This window comes from Cutaneotrichosporon oleaginosum (genome assembly GCF_008065305.1).
Source record: "Cutaneotrichosporon oleaginosum strain ATCC 20508 chromosome Unknown ATCC20508_contig06, whole genome shotgun sequence".
Classification (NCBI taxonomy): domain Eukaryota; kingdom Fungi; phylum Basidiomycota; class Tremellomycetes; order Trichosporonales; family Trichosporonaceae; genus Cutaneotrichosporon; species Cutaneotrichosporon oleaginosum.
In genome coordinates, this window is record NW_027072175.1 from 1251699 (window position 1) to 1265342 (window position 13644).

A 13644-nucleotide genomic window follows, 5' to 3' on the forward strand; every position below is an offset into this window, starting at 1 on the left:
TATGTATTTTGAACTGTTTTTGGATGATTTTATCTTGGTCGCTTGTTGTACTTCTTACTTGCTGCGTTTCAACGTCGCTTATCGCCGCCTGCCTCGGCAGCGGCGATGGGTATGCCAGGCTGTGGGTGTAAAGCTAGAGGACGATCACGGTGGCGTCCGCGTCCTCCGACCGACCCGCCCGCGTCTCGGGTGGAACCGTCACTGTCGCGGGCGGCGTGGTCGCTTGTTGTCGCCAATGGAGTTAGTGGTAAGCCGGAGCTGGGCCGGTAGACGGCGGCGGCGGCGGGCAGCAGTCGTGCGTGCTATGTTTGTGCTTGTGGTACTTGCCCGGCTTGCGGGACTTGCCGGGCTTGCAGTGCTTGCCCTTGCGGCTGTGCTTGCACGGCGGGACTTGGTGCTCGGGGTGGTCAGGATGCTCGGAGGGGTCGCGAGGACCGGCTGGGGGCGGGCCGCCGTGAGTGTCGGGGGCGTGCTCGCTGACGGACCCACGGAACTCGAAGGGACCGCTGTGATTGAAGGTACCGTGGCCGAAAGGACCTCCCTGTCCGAAGAGGCCGCCGTGAGTGAACGGGTCGCCACCGCGACCGAATGGACCTCCGTGACCAAACTGGGCACCGCGACCGAAGGGGACGTCACAGTCGAAGCCGCTAGGGCCGCCGGGGCCACGCATGCCACCAAAGCCACCGAAGCCGCCGGCGCTCGGCATGCCTCCGGGGTAGGGACCGCGGAAACCGTGGCCGCGGTGCCAGTTACGGTACTCGCGGCGGGAGTCGCGCTCGCGGCGGCGGCCATAGCGGCGGCGACGGCGGTCGCTCCAGTCTGACTCAGAGTCAGAGCTGCTCGAGTCAGAGGTGCTCGAGCTCGAGCTCGAGCTTGAAGAATCGGTAGAGTCCGAGGTATCGGTGTCGTCCCTGTGCGCGGCACGGCGCTGGTCGCGGCGCATCTCGTGCAGCGTCGCGTCCCAGTCGACGTCGACTGGCTCCACGCCGGCGGGGAGCTCAATGTCGACCGTGTAGGTCTCTCCGTGGTCGCGGTGCTGGTGGTGGTGCGAGCGGAGGTAGCCCCAGCGGGCAAAGCCTCCACGACCGCCAAATCCACCGCGACCGAATCCGCCACGGCCAAATCCACCGCGGCCGAAGCCGCCACGGGGGCAGGACATGCCGCGAGCGAACGGAGGAGGTGGCACCGGGTGCTCCATGCCGGGCGGGGGAGGCGGCGGCGGGCAGGCTGGCGCGTCGGGAGGCGGAGGAGGTGGGTGGCCATGGGGCGGAGGAGGGCATCCGGGGGGCGGAGGCGGGGGAGGTGGCGGGTGGTAGTAACCATGACCGCCGTGGGCGTGGCGATCGGTGTGGTGCTTCAGCCCCTCCCAGGGGGGAGGGCTGCCACCGCGCTTGCGGTCCTTGCCCTTGTGCTTATCTTTGCGCTCGCGGCGCTTGTGCTTGCCAGACTTGTGGCGGCGGCCGACAACGACGACGGTCACGGTGCGGCCCTCAGGCTCGGGCGCATCAGTGAGGGTGACGGCCGCAAGGTCGTCTGCGGCCTGGTCTAGCTCGTCGCGGGTGGGCGTCTTCTCGTGCTCCGAAACGGTGTGGTCGGAGACGACCTCGTAGCCTTCGACTTTGTCGCTGGTGTCAGGCGAGGAGGTGGGGGGTACATACTCGATATTGACCATGGTGGGAGGCGGGGAGATGGGGGGGAGGAGGATGGGTGGCAAAAGGCTCGAAACGGCCGATATTTATGTGGCAGCGCGCGTCGTGCCTAGAGGAGATCTGTGGGAATTAGAAGCGTACACAGCTGTGTCTCGCAGCATCTGAGAGACCACGGGGGGCACCGAGGGCGCGCGAGAAGCGCTCACGCTGCGTCTTAGTTGCGATAAGTGAACAAGCGCCCTGAAGTGCAGATGCCGGAACGCGGCGGACGCGCGTCGTGCCTGCGATGAGCGACTGCGCAGCGGAAGCGAGCAATCCTGAACCGCGCAGCATGCCGGGTTGGCATTGTCTTTAGTCTTCGGGGAGCACAGCCCGAAGCGCGGTGTGTAGAGCAGCCGAGGCTGGCTGATGTGAGCTGTGTGGGAGATGCGAGGGTCTAAGCTTATTTGATTTTTGCGCAGTCGATCGTCGAACCGCCGCACCGTGATCGACGTCGGCAACCAACTGATAAGTGGCCGACCCATGACGCAAGCGATGATGGCGACCGGCAATGCAATACCTCGGCGGCCGAGGGCCATGCACACACTGATACCAACATCCCATGCATGTCCGTAGTACACAATCTTTGGATCTATGAACACCCTCCGCGCTGCAGGTTTTGCTTGTCGAGCCATATTAGTACAGATGTTGCAGGCGAGCGGGCTTCTCAGCTCGACGTTGGGATCTAGCCCCTGGCGGCTTAGATCTGCTTGAGAACTTTGTCCATAGTCTCCGCAAGAATGTTGACCTGCTCCTCGCCGAAGGTGAGGGTAGGGCGGAGACGAACCGACATGTCGCCACAGCCACCGATCCTGTAAAGTGTCAGCTTCAAGTTCAGCGCCCGTGCAGGTTAACGTACTGGACACCGTTGGCGCGCATCTTGCCGACGAACGCGTCACGGGCAGCAGGGGTAGCAAAGTCAAAGGCCTGGAAGGTGGCGACGTCCTGACCACGGTGGTTCGAGACGAGGTTCTGGTGGCGCGAGAAGACGTCGGTGAGCGCCTTGGTGAGGACATCACCAGTCTGGCGGGTGTGCTCCACAAGGTTGAACTCCTTGATGACGCGGATGATCTCACGAGCCTGGAGAGTGCGCATCGGGTCACCCATCCAGGTGTTGTAGTTGCGGTACGGCTGGTTGGGGCGGGACTCCGACTTGTGGAAGATACCCGCCTGCTGCATCTTCTTGGAGAAGGTGACAAAGTCGGGCTCCTCGCCATCCTGGAGGCCCCACTTCTCGTGAGCCCAGAAGGTACCAGTCGCACCGACACCAGTCTGGACCTCATCGACGATGAAGAAGGCACCGTGCTTCTTGGCGATCAGGCGAAGCTGGCGGTAGAAGTTGCCGGATGCGTGGCGGTCACCGCCCTCGGAAAGGATGGGCTCAATGATGACGGCGGCGATGGGACGAGTCTTCTTGTTCTCAATGAGGATCTGCTCGTACTCCTGGAGGCAGCGAGCCTCCTCGGCCTCGTTCTCCTTAACGTGCTCGTTGAGCGGGTACTGGAGGGTGGGGTAAGGCGCCACGGGCCAGTCAAAGGCGGGGATGTCGATCTTGTGGATGGCCTTGGAGCGGGTAGCCGAGAGCGAGCCGAAGAGACGGCCGTGGAAACCGCTCTTGAACGAAAGAACAGAAAGTTGAGGAGTACCGGGCTTCTGGTTGACCATGCACGAGTCAAGCTCCTCCTGAGTGAAAGGAGCATCGCGCGAGCCACGCTCACGCTGGCGGTAGGCCATGAACGCAGCCTTGAAGGCGGTCTCGTTGGCACTCGAGCCACAAAGGGTGGTGACGAGCTTGTCAAGGCCCTTGGGGGCAACGGTCATGAGACCAGTGTTGAGCCACTCAGCCCACTGGACGGGAGGGAACGAGCCGAGCGCAGGGCGGTTGAGGGCCGCAGTGATGAACTCGTCCTGATTGGGTCAGCGATGCCTCATCAACAAGCACAGGCCACTGCGGAGAGCGAAAACGCAAAGGATGTTCCGGCGGTATGAAGCGGAGCCGCCGGCAGCAGGAGTATGCTTCGCGTTGCCCCGCGAGGGTGCGACGCCGGTCCCGGCTAAGGCAGCAACACGAAGACTTACCGAACGGCCAAGCTCGAGGAGCTGGGGAACATTGTAGCCGATAGCAATGGAAGAGATCTGCTGGAAAACATCGAGGAGCTGGTTGCCGTCGGCGTCCACAAGGTAGTTACCCTTCGACTTGGCGTAGTCGCAGACAATGACATGGGTACGGGGGTCCTGGAGCTTGTCGATCTCCGCGGACTCGCCGTCAGCGTGATTAAAGGGAGTGTAAACTCACGGCAGCCTTGCTGGCGGGCCCGGGAACGGCGTCGGTGTGGACCGAGGGCTTGGTGGGCTCGTCCGGGAAGATGGTCTTGGACGAGAAGGCGCGCTGCGCGGGGCGGGCGACACGGAGGGCAGCGCGGCTGCGAAGCATGGCGGCGTGCATGTTTGACGGGTTCAGCGGGGGAGAGAACGAGGAGAGTAGAAGATTCGCGAGCGTCCGTTGTCCTCGTTTTGGTCTAGAGTAGGCGAGAGCCGTTGAGAAGAGACAAGAGTAGATGGGAAGAGGAGAGAGCGAGAAGGCGACTTGTATGTGAGGAGCGAACGGACGAGGTGGAGGTCATTCACCCAGGCTGACATGTGCGTGGGGGAAGGCAGAACGAGTTCGGCTGAGTGCCTCGGCCCGAGAAGGATAATTGCGGGGTAAATTGGCGAGCTCATACAGTGCATTTGGCCTCGTATACGACAGATTAGAGATACCCGATCCTTATCCGACTCGCGAGCCCTCAACGAGGTCAAATCCTCTCTACAGAAGGTCAGATATCCTGCTTGATCCTGCAGAAATGTTGACAAAACGGAAGCCCGCAAGCGCGTATCTCTATGCACGCGTCTCAGTGGGCTGGATGGTTGGTGGAATGATTCGTGGCGCTCAAGACTGGCATCGGCTGGCTGGTCCGCGCTTTTGTCGTCGAGTAAGCTGGCAGCGCGTATTCGCTGCACAAAGCACCCCTTGCTGACAGTACAGCAGCCAGCAGCCAGCAGCCAGTGACCTTGTGAGGACTGGCACGGGACGCACGCAATACAACATCTGCTGCCCACCTTGCCTCGACTATCTGTATATCTGTAAAGAAGCACCGTCTTGGGGCGACCCGGGTTTTGGGACGCGTGGCCGCTCAGGTATATCCGCAACCCCGCGATCCCCGCCAGGGCCCTGCCCCGTGCCTCCCAGCCGCTCGGCGACCCTGCACCCGGCCATGACCGAAATCCAAGTGTCATGCACGACCGGCCCGGTGCCGCTCACCCCACTCACATATCGATACTTACAGAGCCCACCTCTCTCGAGCTCTCCATCTTCATCCCCTTCGCTCACAATGACCACCTCTACCACCTGGGACAAGACTGCTGCCGACAAGCGTGCGGCCCGTGACGCCCTCATCCCCAAGGAGTGGCTCGTCCAGGTCGCCGACGATGTCGTTGATGTCATGGACGTCCCGGCCAAGTCAGGCGTGCTCTCCGCCGCTGAGCTTGACATCACCGAAACCGACGCGGCCACCCTTATCAGGAAGATGGTTGGCAAGGAACTCACGTCTGAGGCTGTTACGGTCGCATTCTGCAAGCGCGCCGCCATCGCCCAGCAGCTGGTAAGGCTTCAGTCGCGAACAGAGCTTATCACAGACCAACTGCCTCACTGAAATCTTTTTCGAGCAGGCTATCGCCGATGCTAAGAAGATTGACCAGGAGTATGCCCAGTCCGGCAAGCCGGCTGGTCCCCTCCACGGCCTCCCCGTCTCGCTCAAGGACAACTTCAATGTCAAGGGGTTCGACACCACTGTTGGCTTCATCGCATGGTGCAACGACCCCGCTAAGATCGACTCGGAGCTTACCAAGCTTCTTCGCGAGCAGGGTGCCGTGCTCTTCTGCAAGACTAATGTTCCTACCGCTATGGTGAGCTATCGCCTTAGACGGGAGCTGACCCCTAGATGATCGCAGAGTCGTACAACAACGTCTGGGACTACACCTGCAGCCCATGGAACCGCAACACGTCGTCGGGCGGCTCGTCGGGCGGCGAGGGTGCTCTCCTGGCCTTCAAGGGCTCGCCGCTTGGCGTTGGCACTGACATTGGCGGTTCGATCCGTATCCCCTGCGCGCTTTCTGGCATTTACGGCCTCAAGCCCTCTTTCGGCCGCTTCCCAACCTATGGCGCCCGCTCGGGCATGCCCGGCCAGGAGGCCGTCCGCTCAATCAACGGCCCGATGTCTGCGTCGCTCGAGGCGTGCCAGCTCTTCTCCAAGACGGTCGTGGACTCGCAGCCATGGCTCCGCGACCCCTACTGCCTCCCCATCCCCTGGCGCGAGGTTGAGCTGCCGCAGCAGCTCGTCTTCGGCATCATGATGGACAACGGTATCGTCCGCCCCACGCCCCCCGTCACCCGTGCTCTGTTGGAGACGAAGAAGGCACTCGAGGCGGCCGGCCACAAGGTCATTGAGTGGACGCCGTACAACCTCGAGCAGTCCAAGAGCCTGATCGAGCGCTTCTTCGTCGGCGACGGCGGCGCCAAGATCTCTGAGACGATTGCTGCCGGGCCGGAGCCATGGCCCAAGGGGCTCACGACGTACCAGGCGGCCGCGGAGAAGTCCAAGGCCTCGCCCCCATTGGTAGGCGACCTCTGGAGCCTCCAGGCCGAGCGCAGCGCCTACACCAAGGGCATGCTCGACGCGTGGAACGCGACCGCCGAGATCACGGGCACCGGGCGTCCGATTGACGGCCTCATCTCCCCCGTCACCGCGTACGCATCGTGCCCGCGCTACACCTTCGCCCACGTCACGTACACCTCGGTGTGGAACATCACCGACCAAAGCGCGGCCGTGTTCCCCGTCACGCGGGTGACTGAGAGCGACGTTCGCCCGGGCGACCTCGGCGATTTCCGCAACGACGAGGAGAAGGCCGTTTGGGACTCGTATGACCCCAAGGTCGTGCTCGGTGCCCCTGTCGGTTTGCAGGTTGTTACCCGCCGCCTCGAGGAGGAGAAGGCCCTCGCATTGGCGGGCGTGGCCGCAAAGGCGCTCGCCAAGTAAGCCAGTTAGTTTCATTGGATGTATTTTTGTTGCTTAGCTCGTTGCAAGTGGCTGCGCCACTTCTTTGACACCGGGCAATCGCACCGAACAGCAGCACCTGACTATTCTGCCCCATTTTTCTACAGCGCGAACAGGAAACAGTGGGGATGTTGGAGCGCTCAGAACAGTTGTAGTTGTTAGGGTCTGGTCGCTTGAATTTGCCAGATGCATGGCGCCACATCAGCAGGCCCATTTCATCCTCTCGTCAGCGCAAGTTCGTGAATGTAATGCATATGTCTCGCTAGGGCGGACCTCGCACAGCCAGCATGTGCCGGGGGCTGACACGCGTATCTTTACGATCTCTCAAAACTTCTGCTCTGTCTCAGATCCGTATAGATACAAGATCTGTGATTGCCGGGAATAACACTCTTGCCCGCGACGCGGCATCACAGGCGATAGGCGATCGTGCTGACCTCAGCCTCGAAGTGTCGTGCTCTGCTGGGGGCGCATTGCCCGCCCCGCCTGAGATCCGCCATCTTCCGCCAACACCGGCTGAGATACCGGCCAGCGGTCGGGCCTGTTGTCCTCTCTCTCTTTCACAAAAATCGCACAGTGTCGGGCAAGAAAGCTGCACCAAATTCGTTGGCTACCTCCGCCGACGACCGGGCGGTCGTGCATCTCGCCTAGATTATCATTTACGCGAGCCGTTCGCGAATCAGGCTACCGTGCCCACTTGCCTGGCCCTCTGGCGCTGGGCCCGTCGCTGACAGGGATCTACACAGGCTGAATGTTGCAGCAGGCTTGCGATTTCCGCGGGGAATACGCGCGTATCCTCTACCACTGAGGCCGGTGTCTTTGTGTATCGGCCTACTCCGGCGTGTCAGGGACGTGCCGGCGGCGCTGGGTATCGGCACCTGGCCCCACATGCTATGCCAGCGTCAGAACGTGCCGCGGTGCTGCCGGGATGCCACCCTGAAGTGGGCATGTGAGCGCCAATCGTAGCGTCAGAGGCATGGAGGCAAGATATCTGGCGTGCATGCCCAGAAGTTGCTCGTGAATTGCTGCTGTCAGCAGACCTGTCAGCTCTGTGCGATATCCACCATTTCCTAGGGTTCTGCCGGGCCCAACCGCCTTGCGCCGTCACTACTCCGCTCGGTATCGCCCGGCCCAAGCCGCCCAAATCCATTCCTATCGGAGGCACCGAGTGGCGCCCCGGCCAGCGTACTGGCGTATAGCTGAGCGCTACTAGTGGATACGACTAGCGTTTCGGGCGTTCCTATCCTGCCCCTCTGCCCCCTGGGGCCGCTGTCGTACAAAAGTACCACTGATATACCCGGCGCCGACCGTTCTTCTCCCCGTACACTCTCGCCACCATGGGCCAGCTGCAACGCAAGATCGAGACATTCTTCTGGGGCAAGCCCCCCGCGACCGCCAAGGAGCGCAAGCTTCTGCGCAAGCTCGACCTCGTCATTTTGTCTTGTGAGAGCGCTGCCGGGCGTGCTGACGAGTAGATATCTGTCTGTCGTACTGGATCAACGTAAGCTGCTGCCGGCGATGAGTGCTAATCGAAACGTATTTGGACCGCGCCAACTTGGCCAACGCCTACGCGACGGGCATGCGCCAGGCTGTCGGCTTCAAGGGTGTGTGGAGGATATGTGCGTGGCTGACGTGCAGGTAACGACTACACCATGGCGCAGGCCTGCTTCACGGCCGGTTACGTCGTGGGCCAGGTCCCGGGCGCTCTCATCCTGGCTTCGGGGCGCATCTCGCCTCGCTTCTGGTTCCCCTTCTGCGTGTGTGCATGGGGACTCTGTACGCTCGGCATTGCCTTTGTGACCAGCCCCCACCAGGTCATGGCTATCCGCTTCGTGATGGCCATCTTTGAGGCGTCGACTTTCTCCGGATCCCACGTGAGCGCCACCTGCCCGCCGCCATCCTACGTACCCTGAAAGCTAACGAAAGTACATCCTCGGATCGTGGTACAAGGACGAAGAGTTGGGCAAGCGTACTGCCGTCTTCACCAGCGCCGCGCAGTTTGGCACCATGTTCTCGGTTGGTTTAATCGCGGTAAATCTTGCTGACAGCAGGGTATCATGCAGGGCGCTATCCGCCAGACCATGGAGGGCCGCAACGGCCTCGCTGGGTGGCAGTGGTGAGTGGAATTGTGGTTTTTGGCGATCATCGGCGACTTCCGATCGCACCCAGATCACCATAAACATGCCTCTGAATGCTCTTAGCGCTATCAGAGTGCCACTATAATGCTTGGCGGGCGCCGCTGACAGCTTCCAGGATGATGATCATCAACGCTATTATGACTATCCCCATTGGCGTCTACGGCTTCGTCATGGTGAGCAACTCCTGGCACATTCGTAGCTCACCCCAGTTCCCCGGAACGCCGCAGACCGTCAAGTCGTTCTGGCTTTCCGAGGAGGAGCGCGAGATGTGTCTCTCTCGCCTGCCGCCCCACGAGCACTACGTTGTTACGTGGCCTCGTTTCAAGAAGTCAATCCTTACCATCGTCTCGACTTGGCGTTACTACCTGTATGCTAATTTCATTCACAGAACAAACACTAACACCAGGTTCTCGGCGCTCTTCATGGTCTCGGCCACCTCATTCGAGAAGTGAGTCCACCAGCCTTGCGCTACTAACGCCCAGGACTGGTATCTACAACGAGTTCATGTTCTGGCTCGAGGACGTTGGTTATCCCAAGCACCTCGTCAACTACTACCCCTGGTAAGCTTACTGCGCCCTCTATTGACTATGCTTACGTGACAGCATTTACACGGCCGTGGCGATTGTTGGTACCTACATGATGACGGTGTACTGCGACGCGACCGGGCACCGGTGAGTCCCACCATCCTCTGGCTTTCTGACGCCAGTTTCATCGCCAACGTAATCATGTTCGTGTCCGTCCTGATCTCCTCCATCATGCTCCTGGTATGGGACATTCCTACAGGGGCCCAGTTCTTCGCCTACATCGTCGGCGCCATCGGCTACGCCGGCCAGGCCTCCAACTTTGCCTGGGCCAACTCGCTCACGCGCGACGACGAAATGCTGCGCTCGTGCACCCTCTTCTCCATGAACCTCTTCTCCAACCTCTGGAACCTCTGGTACCAGATCGCGGTGTGGCCCATTGTCGACCGCCCGCGCTTCACCAACGGCCAAATCGCGACGATCGTGACTGGTGTCGTGTCCGTCGGTATTGCTGCTGCTATTGTGTGGTGCTCGCGCCGCTTCAAGCCCGACCTCCCCCAGGACCATGTACAGGACGAGGTCGAGGGCGAAGTCGAGGGCAAGGGCGACTTCAACGCCACCAGCGACACCGAGAAGGGCGACACGGAGTACACTGCGCAGGTCAAGCCTACGTACTAGGTCAGGAAGACTGGGGATTCGATGCGTTTTTCGTTGTAGGGGTGATTAAGGATAAAGAGGACGTGGTTGTGTGGGCTATTGGTAGAAGCTGGATGCATGACGCTGTGAATGTCACTGGGGGATCTGTTGGCTTAGCGCGGCTGGAAGGATTCTGCGGCGAGGACAGTGGGTGGTCGGTGCTGAATGCTGCTTGACGCACAGCGAGTCTCCCCTCGTTCCCCAGCATCATCTCGCCATGTCCATAACTATCTGTGTCCTCGTAACGACGTAACGACGGTGAGGGTGGAATGGGCGAGGCGCGCACCGTTGCTGTGGAGCCAAGGTATATTCGGCCTCGCAAGCTTTGCATGGTGACAATGAGACTGTGGGCTTGTAAAAGCGGAGAAGTGATGAGGATGAGGATGTTACAGAAGGCGTCATTCCGACGTGGCTTCTCTCCTCGACTAGCAAGGGTCTCGTTTCTCATTGACCCACTCCGTCCCGAGTCTCACATAGCCTTCAGCCGCCCAAGGTAACACTGCCGCGACCCCGTCGGCGCCGAGACGCGTCAACAATCGGTGCCCCCTCGCTCTGTTTGCATGATGCTCAGCCATGCTTCATCGCTGCGCCTCCTCGTGCCAGGTAGACATCATCTGCTCCGGACACCGTTGCGGCTTGGGGAGATGATGCACTTTCGGAGTGACGCAACCGACGTCACCTCCACATTCCCTGCATCTTCAGCGACCATACCTCGAGCGCACCATCGCCTTCCCACCATCTCTCTCCGCAACCTCCATAACTCATCGACCATGGCTTCTGACACCGTCTGCTGCCCGCCCCAGGCTCCACGCCCCAAGGTTGCGCACCCCGTCGCCCAGAAAGGCGGGTATGAGCCGTTGGGCACGTACGAGAAGGTCGGCGACTTCGAGAAGGTCTATGTTGTAAGTCGCACGTAGGTGGGCAGGCTGACGCGAGACTGGACCCGAGAAGGCGGATCACGCGATCGTGATTATCTATGATATCTTTGGGTTTTGGTGAGTGCTCGTCGAGAGTGGGTACGAAGGAGGCGTCGCAGTGTCTGCCGACCTTCTCCCCCTTTCATCCTAGAAATCCACGCCGTCCGGTGCAGTAGCTGACCGCAGGGAAACATCGCTGCGCGTGAGCAACAGCTCCACCACACTGTCTGACATCAGGGCTGGGATCTCCTCGCCAACCACCTCAATCTCCTCATTCCGCACAAGCTGTACGCCCCCGACGTGTTCCGCGGCAAGCCGTTCCCGCCTGACAAGGACGGCGACAAGGATGAGCTGAAGGTACGCTCGTTGCGGAATGACGCTGACCCATGCAGAAGTTCTTCGAGACGACGTGAGCACTCTTGACTTGCAACTAATCTGACGCCAGCGCGAAGATCTCTGACCGCCTCCCGGAGGTCATCAAGTTCGGCGAGCAGCTCAAGAAGGAGTTCAAGACGGTGTCGATCCTGGGTTACTGCTGGGGTGCGTAACCGATGGGGTGGTTGTTGACGAGTACTGGTTCAACTGCTTATTTCAGGCGGCAAGATCTGTCTCCTCTCGCTCGCCAAGGATGTCTTCCACTCCGGCGCGACATGCCACCCCGCCATGATCGCCAACGAGGACGGTGACAACCTCGCGCGCCCCTTCGCATTTTACCCATCGAAGGATGAGCCGGGAGATGTTGTGAAGTACATCGCGGCCAAGCTCAAGGAGAAGCCGTTCGCCAAGGAGTGCGATTACGTGCTGTATGACACTGTGTAAGTTACATTGACACGGATGCGGCTGACGCGCAGCCACCACGGATGGGCAGCGGCGCGCGCCGATCTGAGCAACCCCGAGAACCGCAAGCAGTTCGACGACGTGTACCAACGCCTTGCGGACTATTTCGCGCGGGTGAACGCGTGAGCTCGGCAGTCGACTCTTCTCTGACGTGGCTAGACCAAGAAGAAGCAGGATGTGAGATGCAATGGTGCGCGAGAATAGGGCATGAACCGGACTCGAGAGCCGCCCAGTTTGTTTAACGGACAGTTGTCCCGGTCCTGGTGACACAAATCCAGCACCACCGCCTGCTGCCTCTGCCACGAGCGCGACTGTACCACCTTCCTCTGTTGAGACGGCGACTGACTCGCGCGGACGAGTAGCACGCGGTCACGCGACTTGCCTCGGCTGTGCTCGCACACACTCTTATTCCTCTCCCACCACCGACTCCCTACGGCGCACCAGCGCTATGATATACAGCAGGCGAGCTTAGCCGCCTGGGATGCATGTCGTCCATAACCCTATAGCCCGTGATCGGAACGATTACTCGACGTTGGCGGCGGGGAACTCGAAGACGACGTCCTTGCCGGCGAGGGCCTTGTAGACCGAGGCGAAGCAGTCGAGCTTGTACTCGAGGGTGTTCTGGTCCTTGGCGTCAAGGAAGACCTTGCCGACCTTGTGGCCGTCCTGGGCGACGCGGACACGCTTGCCGGTGATCTCGGAGGGGAAGACGAGGTCCTCGAGGGTCTTCTCGTGGACGGCGGTCAGGGTGCGCGAACGGGGACGCTTCTGGCCGAGCTTGGCGCCCGACTTGCGCGACTCCTTAGCGAGGACACGGCGCTGAGCGACGAAGACGACGAACTTGTCGGAGAGCTTCTTCTCGAGCTCACGGGTGAGGCTGGTGGGATAACGAAATTGTGGGCATTACGACGGCGTGTTGAGTCGTTGGCAGAGGGGAACTAGTCAGCATCGGGGGCGGGGGTACGTTCGAACCCGGCCCACGCGCACACCAAAGAAAAGCGTGGGGAGGTGGCCCTGAAGAGAGCCTCCGTCTACCCACGCATCTCCTGGCGGCGTGAACCGGGTGGCTGCGCCATGAGGCTGTCCAGCTGTAAGAACCGACTTACCGCTGCTGGATCTTGTGGAACGCCTTGAGCTGGGGAACGGGGACGAAGACGACGATGGCCTTCTTGCCGCCCTTGACGTCGACCTCGCGCGCCGACGAGATCTGGAGGGGAGCCAGCTCGTTCTGGATGTCCGAGACGTTGTTCTGGAGGTCCAGAAGGGCCTGGGCGATCTGCTGCTCGACCTCGGTGGGGGCGGTGCGGGGCGCGTTGGCCGTGCGGAAGATCTTGGACTGGTACGACATGCTGCGGGTTAGGTCGTGCTCGTTGCTGATGGTGGTGCGCGCGACTCACATCGACGTTTTTGAGGGTTGGCGGTTGGCGGACGGGCGGTGATGGCAACGACCACTTCGACAACGGGGAGGGAGGAGCTGCGCGGAGTTGCGGGAGACCTCCGTGCAAACCTTGTGCTTAACGCCGACAGGTCGAATTTCCGCGATTGTTTGAGAGTTGTTTGAACCTCCCTCTAACATCAAGGTAGCCAGCCACGTGGTATACACGTAATGTGCATCGCACCGCTCCCTGACCCCCGTGGGGAGGCCAGGGGAGGGGATGGCTTTGAATACGCGGCTGGGGTTGTTGAGTGTTGCGGGCGCGGGCCGTGCCTGCCAGCATCCGAGAAACGCGGGCAACGAGGCGTGGGTCTCGACAACG

General features: G+C 61.0%; 5 protein-coding genes across 5 annotated transcripts; 2 read left to right on the forward strand and 3 right to left on the reverse strand.

Moving 5' to 3' along the window:
- Window positions 1–241: 241 nt before the first annotated feature.
- Window positions 242–1672, reverse strand: COLE_06914 (uncharacterized protein; the record flags this gene model as incomplete). Its single annotated transcript, XM_065626509.1, has 1 exon — window positions 242–1672. The coding sequence occupies one exon, from the start codon at window positions 1670–1672 to the stop codon at window positions 242–244; it is 1431 nt and encodes a 476-aa protein (XP_065482203.1).
- Window positions 1673–2388: 716 nt separating this feature from the next.
- COLE_06915 (uncharacterized protein) lies at window positions 2389–4134 on the reverse strand (the record flags this gene model as incomplete). Its single annotated transcript, XM_018421285.2, has 4 exons — window positions 2389–2500; window positions 2548–3596; window positions 3768–3947; window positions 3985–4134. 4 exons carry the CDS (start codon window positions 4132–4134, stop codon window positions 2389–2391), a joined length of 1491 nt encoding a protein of 496 aa, XP_018279996.1.
- Window positions 4135–5059: 925 nt separating this feature from the next.
- Window positions 5060–6763, forward strand: COLE_06916 (uncharacterized protein; the record flags this gene model as incomplete). The annotated part of the gene is made up of 3 exons (XM_018426561.2): window positions 5060–5329; window positions 5364–5633; window positions 5669–6763. The coding sequence occupies 3 exons, from the start codon at window positions 5060–5062 to the stop codon at window positions 6761–6763; spliced, it is 1635 nt and encodes a 544-aa protein (XP_018279995.1).
- Window positions 6764–8115: 1352 nt separating this feature from the next.
- COLE_06917 (uncharacterized protein) lies at window positions 8116–10115 on the forward strand (the record flags this gene model as incomplete). The annotated part of the gene is made up of 12 exons (XM_018422741.2): window positions 8116–8221; window positions 8254–8279; window positions 8316–8382; window positions 8417–8652; window positions 8705–8794; window positions 8830–8894; window positions 9032–9089; window positions 9126–9283; window positions 9323–9364; window positions 9399–9476; window positions 9519–9587; window positions 9623–10115. The coding sequence occupies 12 exons, from the start codon at window positions 8116–8118 to the stop codon at window positions 10113–10115; spliced, it is 1488 nt and encodes a 495-aa protein (XP_018279994.1).
- A 2294-nt stretch (window positions 10116–12409) lies between these two features.
- COLE_06918 (40S ribosomal protein eS7) lies at window positions 12410–13235 on the reverse strand (the record flags this gene model as incomplete). Its single annotated transcript, XM_018427206.2, has 2 exons — window positions 12410–12764; window positions 12994–13235. The coding sequence occupies 2 exons, from the start codon at window positions 13233–13235 to the stop codon at window positions 12410–12412; spliced, it is 597 nt and encodes a 198-aa protein (XP_018279992.1).
- Between the last annotated feature and the right edge of the window lie 409 nt (window positions 13236–13644).